This window comes from Plasmodium chabaudi, assembly GCF_900002335.3.
Source record: "Plasmodium chabaudi chabaudi strain AS genome assembly, chromosome: 7".
Classification (NCBI taxonomy): Eukaryota; Apicomplexa; class Aconoidasida; order Haemosporida; family Plasmodiidae; genus Plasmodium; species Plasmodium chabaudi.
In genome coordinates, this window is record NC_030107.2 from 914,177 (window position 1) to 929,718 (window position 15,542).

At 23.5% G+C, this 15,542-nt stretch overlaps 7 protein-coding genes across 7 annotated transcripts; 3 read left to right on the forward strand and 4 right to left on the reverse strand.

The window, feature by feature from the left end:
• Positions 1-609: 609 nt before the first annotated feature.
• On the reverse strand, positions 610-1,362 carry PCHAS_0725400 (Rab5-interacting protein, putative; the record flags this gene model as incomplete). Its single annotated transcript, XM_016797735.1, has 4 exons — positions 610-645; positions 807-991; positions 1,097-1,139; positions 1,297-1,362. 4 exons carry the CDS (start codon positions 1,360-1,362, stop codon positions 610-612), a joined length of 330 nt encoding a protein of 109 aa, XP_016653660.1.
• Positions 1,363-2,579: 1,217 nt separating this feature from the next.
• Positions 2,580-3,903, forward strand: PCHAS_0725500 (conserved Plasmodium protein, unknown function; the record flags this gene model as incomplete). The annotated part of the gene is made up of 3 exons (XM_016797736.1): positions 2,580-2,628; positions 2,820-2,888; positions 3,080-3,903. The coding sequence occupies 3 exons, from the start codon at positions 2,580-2,582 to the stop codon at positions 3,901-3,903; spliced, it is 942 nt and encodes a 313-aa protein (XP_016653661.1).
• A 456-nt stretch (positions 3,904-4,359) lies between these two features.
• Positions 4,360-6,178, reverse strand: PCHAS_0725600 (RNA-binding protein, putative; the record flags this gene model as incomplete). The annotated part of the gene is made up of 8 exons (XM_051321003.1): positions 4,360-4,570; positions 4,676-4,749; positions 4,867-5,008; positions 5,085-5,281; positions 5,362-5,496; positions 5,611-5,708; positions 5,791-5,901; positions 5,992-6,178. The coding sequence occupies 8 exons, from the start codon at positions 6,176-6,178 to the stop codon at positions 4,360-4,362; spliced, it is 1,155 nt and encodes a 384-aa protein (XP_051176936.1).
• Positions 6,179-7,214: 1,036 nt separating this feature from the next.
• Positions 7,215-8,142, reverse strand: PCHAS_0725700 (acylated pleckstrin-homology domain-containing protein, putative; the record flags this gene model as incomplete). The annotated part of the gene is made up of 2 exons (XM_016797738.1): positions 7,215-7,889; positions 8,056-8,142. 2 exons carry the CDS (start codon positions 8,140-8,142, stop codon positions 7,215-7,217), a joined length of 762 nt encoding a protein of 253 aa, XP_016653663.1.
• A 1,048-nt stretch (positions 8,143-9,190) lies between these two features.
• PCHAS_0725800 (GTP-binding protein, putative) lies at positions 9,191-10,999 on the forward strand (the record flags this gene model as incomplete). Its single annotated transcript, XM_740992.2, has 1 exon — positions 9,191-10,999. The coding sequence occupies one exon, from the start codon at positions 9,191-9,193 to the stop codon at positions 10,997-10,999; it is 1,809 nt and encodes a 602-aa protein (XP_746085.2).
• A 472-nt stretch (positions 11,000-11,471) lies between these two features.
• PCHAS_0725900 (conserved Plasmodium protein, unknown function) lies at positions 11,472-11,795 on the reverse strand (the record flags this gene model as incomplete). The annotated part of the gene is made up of 1 exon (XM_016797739.1): positions 11,472-11,795. The coding sequence occupies one exon, from the start codon at positions 11,793-11,795 to the stop codon at positions 11,472-11,474; it is 324 nt and encodes a 107-aa protein (XP_016653664.1).
• Positions 11,796-13,488: 1,693 nt separating this feature from the next.
• PCHAS_0726000 (armadillo-domain containing rhoptry protein, putative) lies at positions 13,489-15,408 on the forward strand (the record flags this gene model as incomplete). Its single annotated transcript, XM_016797740.1, has 11 exons — positions 13,489-13,518; positions 13,642-13,717; positions 13,854-13,936; positions 14,024-14,123; positions 14,238-14,311; positions 14,399-14,453; positions 14,580-14,705; positions 14,820-14,886; positions 14,990-15,062; positions 15,181-15,261; positions 15,349-15,408. 11 exons carry the CDS (start codon positions 13,489-13,491, stop codon positions 15,406-15,408), a joined length of 825 nt encoding a protein of 274 aa, XP_016653665.1.
• Between the last annotated feature and the right edge of the window lie 134 nt (positions 15,409-15,542).

Below are 15,542 nucleotides of genomic sequence, written 5' to 3' on the forward strand. Positions count from 1 at the left end.
TTTTTAAAACTTATAACAATTCCCTCTATTTTATTCATATGCTTATAAAAAAAATAGCATTGCATATTGCCAAATTTTTAATGTTTAAAAAATAAGGTCTTAGTAAAATAAGAATGTATAATTCAAACCTTTTGTGTTTTTATATAATACAAAAAAAATAACATAAAATAAAATATAGTTTGATTTTTCAAAATGTAATACTATGTATTCAAATTAAGATATGAGAAATCATCTTCAAAATATTATAGTTTTCAAAAACATAATAAAAAAGTGTGATAAAAAAGGTTTATGTTTATGTAGGTTAAACTGTAAAGTTAGATAGAACGGATTTATAAATGGCTTTGTCATGCTTTAATACGTCGTGTTTGATATGCTATTATTTGAATATGCATATTTACGCTTATACTTCATTTATCAATTATATAATTATTATTTAGAGAAACAAATATACTACTATTATTATTTTTATATTGTACCAAAAAATTGCCCAAATTGTTTGTGTTCAAAATGGTAAGCAGATAACTGCAGATATTCCTTTTTTAATCGATAAAATTTTTTAATGAATTTCGTTCCGATAATTTGATTTGCCCTTCCAGAGAAACATATGATTTAAAGTAGTACTGTGTGCATTGTTATCCATGATACCTTTGTGAAAAAAAAATAAAAATAATACGCATTTTTATATATTTCTTATTTGTACATAAACAAATAAAATACATTTAGTAAGAGCTTATGCATTCTGTTTAATGATGTTTTGCTTTTATTAAAATTATGTCCATGTATGTCTTTTTTATTTCTTTAAGTACCACAAATGCCGGTATAGCAACGGATAAGTTACTAGTTACAATGCTATAGTTATCCATATAATAATTTTCATCAATTTTTTTATTGTATAGGGCAACAGACAGAAAAAATTGAAAGATGAGAAAAAACATGAATCCTAATATTCCTTTGATTCCTACTATCCCACATATAACACCAGCTATTATACCTACGATTTATTAAAATATATATTATGCGAAAAAATACATGTATGTATGCGATATTGTAATGATAAGTTTCAATATGATTGCTCATGATAAATTAATAGTCTTACCTATTATTTGTTTATAATAAAAAAAAACATCGTCCATTTCATTCTGAAGTAGAAAAGGATAATTTAGCGTTAATGTTAAACACGTGTTGTAATTGCATATGTATTAAGAAGCACACAAATAAGCATTACTATACATATGTATGCATATGCATAGTTGATATGGAAAATTTAAAAAATATGTATATTATTTGTTAACTAACCTTAGTCAGCTTATCCCGAAGAAGCTTCTTAAATAATTCACTGCCATTTTTAGCTGGCTTTGTCATTTTTTAAAAATCAAAACAAACAAAAGAATAATTTTCAGTGATACTTTATTTTGTTCTTTTCTTTAAATCGTAGTATGTAATTTCATTTTAATTAATGAAATATCCTTATGTTTTCATACTTTATTTATTATTATAATACTTAAAAAAAATTAACAAAAATATGAAATAAATTATATAAGCATAAAAAAATGCATACTGTATATATTTAATCCTTGATTACTCAACCATTTCAAAATAAGGAAAATAAAAATAATTATATAAAATATTTCCTAAAGATAAAATTATTTATAAATATAAATGAACTTTTTTGTTTTGAAAACTAAAAAAATGCTTAATATATATAAACATTTTGTTAATACTTCCAAAAATAGTCTTTTATCATATATTTTACGTAAAAATAGCATATAATTTGTTATTTATTTTAAGATATTTTATTATTTATATTTTTTGTGTAAAATCCGTTTATAGTTACATATATATGGGTTTTCATATGGGAAATTTATAGCTTGGCTTAAAATTAAGCACATAATGTTGTTATATTTTATTGATGAGAGCTAAAAAAAATGATTATATAATTCTTTAAACTCTTAATAATTGAAATGAAATTAATGTAAAAATTATAAATTGTTTTTCCAAAAAAAAACAAGAACATTTTGATCTGTTTTGTGTAAAACAACTGATATTTTGAATAACAAATTTGATAAAAAAAAAATTATTAACATGAAATATAAAAAAGACAAACTATTAATAGCTACCTCGAAAAATGCATTCACATATTTTTATATGTATACCTTCAGGGATGATTTCTTAATAAATATATGATCCTCTATAAGTATCTCTATAAGAACATTATCAAATAATTTCGATATAAAATTAAATGCGAATTTTCTCCAATATCTTTTATCTTAATGTGTTATAAAAAAAATCATTTTTTTTGTAAATGTAGATATAAATGTGTTATTGCATTTCAGGTATGCACTTCATATTAATAAACCATCGTTTTAAAAAAAATTAACTTTTTAATATAATTATAACACTAAATATTTTTTTCAATTTATAATTTTATAAATAGTATAAAAAAAATGAATAAATGTAAATATGTTGTAGGAAATAAATTTTTTTAATAAAACATGAACAGAATTGGTTGTATATATATGTATGTGTCTATTTTCATAATTTTCATTATATGAATTAAAAACAAAAAACGGTGGTACCATATGTATAATTGCATATTCACAATCTCAAAAAAAAATGGCATCCAATTGCGTTGCAAAAAAACCAATAGAAAGTTATCCTTATGCGAGTATATAAAACGCTATTTGTGGCATATCATTTTCATTTCACTTCATTTTTGCTTTTAAGTCTCTTAAATGGTTGCATATATAAATACTGAAAAAAAAAATTATATGTTGAAAAATTAACAATATGTTTTTATTTTAAAATTTATTCTTATTTAGATTTTGCTAATACGATCGAAATTAGGGACGCCCCCAATGTCCACGATTCAATAAAGAATGCGCAATTGAGTAAAATATGAAAAAAAAACACAGATATATAAACATGATAACTTTTGTATACAAGTCTTTATATGCCGTAGATAATCTGTTTCTTTAAAATATTTACATGTACAAACATATTGTGTTTTAGATCCATTTCAATAAATATATATAAACATATGTGAGTATGTAGAAACTTTTTATTTTTTATTTTTTTTCAGAAATTGCGCATTTGATGAATCGAAATAAAAATGAAAGCGATTTAAAAAAAAACGTCGATTTTAATGTGGCTGTAGGAGCAGGAAAAGGTGTAACTACGAAAAGGTTCAGTGCAGAAAATTCAGCGATTTCTGAAATTCTTAACAGTAAGTTATTTCAAAGAAATTCATGCCCAAATATTTCAATTCCTATCAATAATAAGAGTATTGATAAAGAACCCATTTTAGGTAAAAGTCCAAAACCATTTGCACCAGAAAAAATCTCAAATCTAAATAAATTGTTAGATGAAAATTATAAAAAAAAATTAATCGCTACTTTACAAATGAGGAATAATAAATATGATGATACAGAAAAAATAGAGTGTGATAGTAAAGAAACAAATGGGAATATTAACACACAAAATATAAATAATAGCTTTTGTAAAGAAAGAACAAATATACCATTAAATAAATCAAAATGTTCTGATCACACACATATATCTAGCGATAATGAAGAAAATAACATTTGTATAAATAAAATTCAGGATAATGAATCTTATAAAAATCAAACTTTGGTAGAGAATGAAACAAATGATTTGTCTTACTTCAAAAATAATAATACACTTACAGATGATTCTACCTGTACACCGGATGAAGAAAATAGTAATAATGAATTACCCCAAAAAAAAAGTACGCATTTTTTTTTATATTTTTTTAATTTAAAAAAAAAAAAAAATCGTAATTTCAACGAAGACAAACAAAAAACTCAAAAAATGTCTAACTATCCAAATGGTCTTATACCCCCAAAAAAGAATAGGAGAAGCTTAAAGTACTTATTTTTCTATTAAATGGGAATATTTAATATATAATTCGTTTAAAACTGCAAAATAAGAAGCAAATAAGTTGCATACTATGCTAATTGCATTTGATATACTCACATTTTTTATATTTGTTTTATTTCTCTTCCATTTTAGAGTGAAGTTTTGTATAGTATTTTTATAATTTTTTATCGAATATTTTTGTATGAACAATTTTATTATATTTTTATTTTATGTTTTTTTGTTTAGTTGTTTTTTAATACGAAAAATAAAAAAAATATATAATATATAGGTCCTCGTTGAATAAAGAATTGAGAGACATGGTTAAAAACAATACTATAAAGATCTCAATTGTTTAAGAAAACGAGAAACTAAAAATACACAAATAAAATAAAAATAATATAACATAAAAATAAACTACAGCAAATTAAAATTATAATTAAAAGCTAAGAAGATTATTGAAAAAACCTCAAAAAATGACATAAATTAATTGTTATAATCCGGTTGTTGCATATTTTCAACCGAATTTGGATAATAATTATAGTTAGAATAAAAATCTGGAACATTTTGAAATCTTTGGTTAAATAAAAATGGTACTCCACATGCATTGTACATAAAATTTGCCCATTGGGTCATACTTTCTTTATTATAAGGGAAAGGACCCATAAAAGGAGGGGGGTGGGAATATTTTGAATGACTAAAAAGGATGAAATGATTAAGTAGAAAATGAGCAAATGAATATACACAAATTTTCAAGCATGCAAAATTAAAATATTCTTAAAAAAAAATAAATATATCGTACCTTTTATTATTTTGCCGTTTCATAGACATTTTTGGCTTCTTAGGTTCGGCTTTTCTAACTTCAACCATTTTATCCTAATTAATTAAAAAAACAAATTATTAATATATGCACGTATCTACAATATAGTAGTATTATACTAAGGGCATATGCATATTCTCCTCATTTCACTATTATTCCTTATTTAATTTTACATAAATTTTATGCCTTTTGTGCTTGAGAACTTTTGCAACTGATGATTCATTTGTGAAAACTACAAAACCAAAACATCGTGATCTACCACTAGAATCTACAACAATTTGTACTATATCTATTTCTCCAAATGCCGAAAAATAACTAAATAATAATTAAAAAAATGTGTATATATAAATATGCATACGGACAATATACATGTATACGTTCTCATGCATACAAATATTTGCATAGCCGTATAACATTTTCTATTATATATATGTATATATTTTTTTTTATTTGTTTATGCCTTTCCAAAGTATCTTTAGTCCAATAATAGCTTAATCCCCCTACAAATATTTTTCTTTGAATATCTGAGGGTGTTGTATTGTGTTCCTCACGGACATCCACACGTTTCCCATTCAATTCATGAGAATCCTGAATAAAATATACATAATATATGCCTTATCTCTTTTGCTTTGCTTTTTATATATTCTCTTAATTTTTTTTTAACGTACCGTTAATATTTTATCTTTATTTATATGAGATGACATTGTTACAAAGGCAAACCCTCTGTTCCTTTTTGTCTCGTGGTCTTGTGCAATAACTACATTTTGCACAGGTCCATATTTTTCAAAATATTCGCTTATATACTTTTAAAGGGGAACAAAAAAATAGTGATTTATCATCGAATAAATTATAGAAAAACATGAAAATTTTGAAAAAAAAATTGACATATATAAATACGATCACAATATTTGTATTACTTTATTTGTAATATTTTGTGGTATTCCACCAATGAAGAATTTAAATGGTTCATTAATATTTTTTGAGCTACTTCCATATTCAATGATTCCTGTTGAAGCTAAATGTGTAAGCATATATATATGTAAGAATAAATCCATATATATTTATATAAATTTTTATTGTTCTGACTTGTGTATTACCAGTACTTAGAGTATCCGTATTTTTGCTCCTAGATGATGAACTACTTTTATCATTTTTGCTGGAACATTTTGAGATGCTTTTTTCGTGGCAACAACACATTTTTTTTTTTCCTAAAAATTGAAAAGGTTACAAAAAATATATGAATAATTATTAATGTACATACATTAGGGTGCATATTATTTTATAAAAAATATTCTAACCACGCCTATATGAACCATTAGATAAACTTCGCTCTCGTTTTTCTCTATTTTCACAATTGTTATCACTTTCATTTTCAAGAGAATTATTGTCTATTACTTTTTTTGAAGTCTCATCATTTTTATTTTCTTTTATTTTTGAAAACGCATCATTATCATTCGATTCATTTATAATATCACTTGAAGTCATTTTGTGTATTTTACTTTTCTTCGAGAAAAAAGAAACACGTTTTTTAATGTCGATATATTAAATAAAGATCTATATTCCATATGCTTATTAATCTATAAACATTTATTTTGAATAAAATTTATTTTATTTATTTTTTTTTTAATTTAAATAAATACCTATTTTAAAATTTATCACATTTAATGTATTTTATATATCTATTCGTATGCTCCCTTTTCGATTTTTTTCTTATTTTAAACTTTTTTTTAAAAATATGATATATATTTTTATTTAATTATTTTTATAGTTCCCATATTAGTCCTATTAAATATGAGAAATAGAATTGCATAGTATATTTTATGTTATAAAAAAAATAAGTACACACATGTATGCAATATAAAAGTAGACATGGCATAGGAAATACTGTACTTAATTTTTAGGAGAAAAAAATAATAGGCATATTTCATTCAAAGTGTTCGTCAATATTTAACCGTTTAATTTATTTACATTATTTTATTTCATTTTCAGATTGTTTTATTTTTTCGCAATTTTAAGCTAGTTCAAAAAACGGACTTAACTTAAATGCTAAGCATTATACCAAAAAATTGTAATAAGATTTAATTGAGTTATTTTGTGGATTATTATCAATAATATAAAAGTATGAAAAAAGGAAAAAAAAATTAATAATGTAAATATATAATCACGATATGTATACATATCCACATGATATAAAGAGGGAAAATATAATATTAAAAAAAAAAAAAAAGCGGAACCAAAAAATTTAGTTAATTTTGTAAACAAACGCAATGATCATATACAGACTGAGTTTTTTTGCTTTAAAAAAATAGTAAAAATAGTAGTCTGTATTTTTTTATTTTTATTATAATTAATGTATTTCTAATATATATTTTTATAATATTTAAAAACATAAACTATTCAGTATATTCTGTGTGTTGCCCCAATTTTATTATGTATATAAATATGTATGCATTTCATTTGGTCTTACTCATAGATATACTTCTATATCTATCATTTTGGTCATTTAAAAGGGAATATAGTTTTATTTCATATCCATAATATTTTTAAACGATTCTAAATGGTTTTGCCAACTTTCTCTTTCTTCTCTTGTTTTAAATGTGAAAAGATAAGTATTAATATTTACACTACTAACAGATATTTCAAGGGATTTAAGATTATCGACTTTAGTTCTTATTGATGTTATTTTATTTAATGGAAAAGAACCAATAGGTTTTTTATGACCATCATCATCTGCTTTCCCTTTATACCATTCAAGAAGTTTTCCATCTTTTGAACATGTTACTTTAACTGTTTCATGAAATATAGTCGTTTTTATTTTAACAACCTTAGTTAATATTTTTCGATATTCTTTAATTTTTTCATCTTTCAAATTTTTTGCTGAAATATCTTCCCCTGAATTATCAGTAGATAATTTTTCATCTTCATCATCGTCATCATATATTTCATTTTCTATATTTATTTTTCGAGCTGATGGAGAATATGTAGGTCTTCTTCTTGCATTTCTTATAACATTTGGTTTTGTGCTACTATCTTCATTATTGTTACTATTATTTAGATCACCCCGATTTTCATGACTATTTCCTAGTGCCTGCCCTGTATTCGCCCCACTATGATCCTTCCTATTCGCATTATATTCCTCCTGCTTTAACTCATAGTTGAAATTTTCTAGCAAATTCGATAAGGGCCCGTTATTTGTCTGTTACGCGAAAAGGGGTAAACAAATGAGTAAGTACTAAGCGAAAAATGCGAAACGAAAAATAAGCAAAAATGCGAAACGAAAAATAAGCGAAAAATGCGAAACGAAAAAATAAGCGAAAAATGCGAAACGAAAAATAAAGACAGCGAACTACTCAATTCCTTACCGTCTCTGGGTCGTAATTTATCAGAGGACCATCGGGTGCTCTTTTCCCCCATCTTTCATAACAGCTATATGGAACTGTATTTCCCATATTATTTTATGTGAATAATTTTTTTTTTTTTTTTTTAATTTGCTAACGTCTTAATAGAATAAAGGACAGTAAATTATATCAAAGTGTCAAAGTTGTTTAAATAAATGAAAAGGAACCACAAGGATTTCCAAAACTTTGACAACATATATTTCTCAAATGTGTAAAATGCATATAATAAATTTATATGCATAATATACATACATATATGATGTATATATATTTTTTTTTCTCCTAAATAATTAATATTATATATAATTAAATTTTATATTAATTTTTTTTTGTCATTTTTTTAAATAATGTGCGTGTGTTATAAATAAAATAAATGACAAAATATTTTTTCAAGGAAAATATAAAATTCACATTTTTTTTTAGCGCATATATGCGCGCTAAAAAATTAAAAAAAAAACATATAATATGTAATATACCGCAGTATAATAAATTAAATAGGTAAAAATAAGATATATAAAGAAAGTATATTTTTTAATCTTTAAAAATATAAATTAATGTTATTAAAAAAATTACAACATATTGGTGGAAAGCATAGGAGAAGGAATTAAAAAAATATATATACATGTCATAATTATTAATAAAATGTATATACATGCAATTTTTTGAGAGAATAAGCAAAGATGTGAGTATTTCACTTTAAGCCATGTTGAAATGAAAACTTACGAAAATAAACATTTCCATGTTTTTAGGATTTATTACCATTTTATATTATGCAAATCGAAGGGAGGCAAAATAAACTGAGAGATAAATAAGTATATGCATAAAGAACTCAGACGTGGGAAAGTGCGTGCTGGAATAAGTAAAAAAATATTTATTTTTATTCCGAAAATAGTAGTATATTAATATATATATATGTGTGTGTAACTACATAAGGCGTCAGTATATGCTTATGCGCACATGTGTACATATTATATACATGTGGCAACATCGCTGCAAAAATGCTAGGTACTCATAGCCGTATACGAAAATATGCCTAATAAGAAAAGGGCGAACATTATGAAAAAAACAATGCGAACAAGTACTATTGAAAAAAAGAAAAATGATATTTATATTTAAAGCCATTTTATTCGCAAATATTTATTATAACATTGTTTTATCTTTTCACACAAAAAATAACGGTAATAATTATATATATATAAAAAAAAATAATAATTTTAAAAATTTCAAGTCTAAAAAAAGTAAATATATATCTAAAAAATGTAACACAACATTTTTGTGCATGAATAATGAAGACCAAAATGATTCATTAAAAAAAAATAAATCAGGAGAAAGTGTAAAATTTTACGAATTTTCACATATTTACAAACATTTAAAAACAGATCAATCAAATGTAGATCCTGAAAAAAAAGAAAAAGATGAAAATAGTCAAACCCCTAATGAAAGTTCTGTCAAAAATGATTTTATAAAACAAGTTTCAGAATTTTATCAAGAACAACAAAATAATACAAAGAAATATATCGAAGACGATGAAAAATACACATCAAGCCCAGACAGTGATAGTGTAAATAGTATAAGCTCCAATATATTAGTTAAAGATGAACCAAATAGGATACAAAAAATGGCATTTGAAAATATATATGATTATAGCAGTATATTTAAAGAAAAAGAAAAAAAAATTCATATAAAAAAATATGTTGCCAATATATTTCAAAAATTACCAAAATTTAAAGACAATCTAAAAGTAATTAAAGATGCATTATTATATCTAAAATTTATAGAAAAAGGAAATTTATATTTAGTTAAAGATTTAGATAAAAAAAGTATAAATTCAGAACCATATGATGATTTTTCAAATAAAAAAAAAAAAAAAGGAACAAAAAAAGATAAAATAAAATTAGAATTAACTAGCATTTATAATAATATTAATAAAGAAAAACACACAAAAAAAAGAATATGTAAAGAATGCTCTATTAAAGTAGATTTATATACAAAACTTTTATCAAGACCTTTAAATAATATATATAATTTACACAAAAATCTAAAAAAATATTTACACCCTTTCCAGTATAGTTTATATGAAAATGCTATAACAAATATGTATAAAGATGGAGAAGCTTCTATGTCATTAAATGATGTTTTAAAAAACATTATAGAAGTAAGAAAATTAATAACAGTAACTGGAAAAGCATATGCAGGACAAATGAAATATTTAAAAACATGTAGAGAAATATTTAATAAATTAAACGAAGCTATAGTTGATCTAAATGTTATTTTACAATCAGGAAGAAAATGGCTAGATTTATATAATTCTTACATTAAAAAAATTAAAAAAATTAAATATATTGATATAGAAAAACCAGCCATATCAATTATAGGTTGTACTAATGTAGGAAAAAGTAGTATCCTAAATTCTATTACAAATTCTAAATCAAAAATAGCTAGTTATAATTTTACAACAAAAGAATTTAATTTAGGTCATTATTCATTTGTAAATGAAGATGATATATTTACAGCACAAATTATGGATCTACCAGGACTTATAAATCGTCAAGAAGAAAAAAGAAACATCATGGAAAAACTTTCTCTTTCGTCTTTAAAAAATATACCATCTGGAGTCATCTATGTTTTTGATCCATTAAAAAAAGAGGATCATAAATTCTCTTCTTTAAAATCACAAATAGAAATTCGATATTATTTAAGAGGTTTATTTCCATTTAGACCATGGATTGATGTTATAACAAAATCAGATTTAATTGATTTTTCCATGGTAAACCTTCCTAAAGATTTAAAAGAAAATGCTATTTTTATTTCAACAGAACAGAAAGATTCGTTATTACCACTGAAGGAAAAAATAAACGAAATGACATTTAAATTAAATAATTTCTTGATCAAGCATACGATGGAATAATGTATTTCTTTTTCTTAAACCGTCGTAATTCTTAAGTATTATTCTTATTATTTTGATGTGCATATTTTACGTTTTCATAAATTAAGTCTTTAATTTTATTTGCATATTTTGTTACAAAATATGATTTGTTTCATAGTTCACCTTTTAAGGTGCTTCAAACAGATGTACTGTTTCTATTTGTTTTCACTATCCCTATCAATTTTAACATTGTAAATAGTATGACACACTTCAAAATGCTAAACTAGTGCTCTTGCATAAGCATTAATTTAGTGTATTTTTTTTTATTGATTTTGATTATTTTTTAATTAATATAATTTTTTTAATGTATTTTTTTAACATGAAAATAACAATAACATTCATAAATTCACTAAAGCACTGCAAACATATTGCAAAAAATATTATGAAACAAACAGTTTAACTACTAATCAGCAATTTAATACAAAATTAAACTAAATATGATTGGGTATATATATTACTTTTCTTTTTTATAAATTTGTTCCGAATAAATATAGCTTCCATCATAGGTAACTTGGTCATTTTTATGAAGTTCTATGTAATTTGTATTAGTTAAACTATTTTCACTATTGCGGATTTGTTGATTAATATATTTTGATGGTGTTGTATTCCCTGAATTTATGTATTGTAGTTCTTTGATGGTGTAATCTATACTTCCTATCGTATTGTTTCTAAAGCAAAATGGATTTTTAAGAAAGTTAACACTAATTCCATTTACCTGAACATTGTAGCCAGCATCAATGTCAGGAATATATGGGCCATTAAAAAGTTTAGTTTTCATAATTAAAAAGAAAAAAGATAAATTAAAAGAAAAGGAGACGTAGTTTTATACACAACAACAATGGTTGTCCACTAGACAGTATATTTACTTTTAAATATGTTTATATTTTTTTAAAAATGTCTTATTAAATGAAAAAAAATAATTTTGTAGTAAATATCCATAACCAATAAAAACCAACTTATTATTAAATTGAAAAAGTAATATATTAATATAGCAAGCCTTAATATAGTTAAAATAATGTTTATTTATTGTAACTCGCTATTTTAGTTAAATCATATTTTAAAAAAAGAAAAAAAATATAATTTAAAAATATATTTATGTAAGCGTTTTTTCTGGAAAATGGCTAGAAAGCATATATAATTTTATGAACAAGTAATAATTTCTTTATTTCTCCATGACCATGCAATAATTTTCCCGTTTTTCTATGAACAGCCAACCAATTTTGGTATTTTTATAGCTATTAAATTTTGTCTTTTTTTTATTATATAATAAAGATGAAAAATAGGCTATATAGCCTTTATTGTGTGTGGAATATTATATTTTTTTAAAAAGACTTTGAAAATTTGGACATGTTAAATTATATCAATATTTTTATATACACAAAATTTCCCAGCAAAGCCCACAAATTATTTTTATTTAAAACAACTATTATATTATATGTCTTTTTTAATTTAATATAGAGTTAATTTAAGGAGGTTGTAAAATATGTTTAAAATTTATTAAGTATTGTAGAGGTTTGTGCGGCTAATATATCATTATTAAAAAATAGTATCGTATATATAGGAAAACTGGTGGTGATTAAAAAAAAATCGCGGCACATTGGTTGTAAAAAAAAATATATAACTTACGAATTATAAATTGAAAATTGTCTTTAAAAAATTAAAATTTATATACTGGTAATTTATAAACTTCCATTGTTAATATTGAAAATATTTTATGAAAATTTCTTTAGTACATATATATTGTATTATGTATATATAAAGTCAATTTAACCAAAATGAACACACACACGCACGTACACACAAATAAATGAAAAAAACAACGAACAGGTTTAGAGGTATAAATTTCCCTTAATTTTTTACAAAATATATATTGAGAGTTTTATCAATGTGAAAAAAATAAATTACGCTCCTTTAAATAAAATTTATATATAATTTTATGGAAAATTGTTTGGGAATTAACAAATTTTAAGAGAAATTAATATATATAAAAAAAAACAAAAAAAATGTAGAAGTGTGCAAAGTTGTTATTGACTTTAATTAAAAATTGCTATATATGTGCAATTAGATATTCATTTAATAATTTTATTTAATTACAATAATGTAAAAGTACAATAATAAAAAATAAAATAAACAAATAATTAGAAACACCACCATAAAAATATATATCTTAAGAATCTATAAGTACTGTTAAAGACGAACAAAAAAGTATGTTATATATATATATAATTACAACAGTTGCATAGAATTGCTCTCCCATTTACACACAAATGATATATTTATATATTTAGTTAAATAAGACTGCGTTTTAATTAAAATTTATGGTTTGTTTTAGTATTTTTAAAGAAAAATATTTTAAAAAAATACATATACATATGCATGCACACAATAAGGTATAACACCATATATTTTATAATTATGCTTTAGGTTTAAATCAAATATTTAATTTACTTTTTAATAAATCTACCAGAGCAATGGGAAATCGATGTTGCACGGGAAGAGATGTATGAAAATAAATAACAAAACAAATAAATATATATACACAAAATAATTGTTCATTCTATGAAAATATATCTTTTTATCACCCATTGTAAGTGTGCATGCTTTATTTCATTTTTATTTTATAGTTACTTTATAAAAGCAAGCTTCAAGAGCTTGGAATTGAGGGATCAAAGACAATAAGAAAATTGTTATCCTTTACAAGTAATTTTTATTTACAGCATTTCAAAAAACCTTGAATTATATTTCGTTTATCGAACTTCGTTAATATATTTTAAGTTTATATTATGACAATTTTCAAAGATTAACATATTTATGTATTTTTTTCCTAATATTATAGACAATGATATTATACGATTCGATAAAGCATATGACGAAAATGATGTGCAAGAATTTGTGAATTTATGTTCTTCTACTTGCGAGGTAATAACACAAAGATGTATATGAATCTGTTATGTGTATAAATAGGTAGTTTAATTTTTTTGTTTCACTTTATTTTTGCCAAATCAGATTGAAAAGTTAGAGGACAGAATGCACCCATGGGCTGCTGACCCCAAAACAATCGGTGCATTATCAGCGACCCAATTGGCAATATTGGCTAGCAAAGAAAGTAGGAAAACAAACAAAAATATAATGTATTTAAAATAACATTTTTCATTTCTTCTTACCTGAAATTCATTTGCGATACGTAAACTTCATATATTTCATAAACTCTTTTTTTTAGATGAGCCACATTATAAAGATGCAATTCGTGAATCCAATGGAATTCCCGTTTTTATAAACTTATTAAAATCACATGTAATATATATTTTTAAAACTATTTAATTTAAGCAATGTATAAGTATTATAATATTTCTTTCTATTTCTTATAATTTTTTTAAACAGGAGTTAGATAGAGTCCACGCAGCGGTTGTGGCCTTATCCTTTTTATCAGTCGATAGTTAGACAAAACAAACGAATATAAAACCGAACGAATATAAAATAATGATGTGATAAAACATATTTTATATCTACTATAACACCTTTTTAAATATTGATTCTATTTTTCATTTTTCCCATTTTACAGATGTGAAAAATTGTATATGTATGTTTGAGAATGGAGCTTTGCCATATTTGATAACAGGAATGAAATCAAATATAGACGGAATGAAGGCAGCTTGTGCCCAAACATGCAGAAATATATTTGTCTTAGGTAATTACTAGGAGCCCCGATTAATTCATGCACATATGAATATAAACACTCTACAATTCTCAACAAACTAATGTAAACTCATTTTTATTTACTTTTATAATTACACATTTGCAGATAAAAGTTACAAGAAGGAATTTCTAAAACTAGGAGGAATAACCCAATTAGTCAACTTATTAGAATTGTATAATTAAAAAGGACAATATGATATGTGCATTTATTTGTTTGTATATATATTGAAGTTAATACTATTTTATTATTTTTATTTTTTTATCAATTAACTTTAGGCCACCTACTGATGATAATCTACCTTTATATACCCAATTAGAGGCTATTTATCATTTGGAAGACTTTATATTGGTTTGTTCATAAATTCAAATACAAATTTATATCTACATATACTTCCACAAGTGCACAAGTTGTTATTATATTTAAAATGGAAAATATAATTGTGTTTTATTTTTTTTCCTTTTTTCAGAATGATGGAGATGAAGTTCCTCAATTTTTAGAGGCAGTAAAAAAATCCGATGCCATTAAAAATTTAAAAGCCCTTCAACAGGTACTAAAAAAATTATAGAGATTGTAAAGTTGGGTAATAAAGTTTGCACACATATATAATGAGCATTTACCTTTATACATTTTTTAGTGCCCCGAACAGGATTTAGCTGAAGCTTCAAATGTTTTACTTTTAAGACTTACAGATTAATATATTCGCTTGTTATAATTTTTTGTTTTTTTTACTTACGCCATTTTTGTTACTTAAAATTCATAAATTGCACCATTTCGTAAAAATAAAGAGACAGAAAACTTTTTTATTATCCCGTTTTACACATCTTTGCG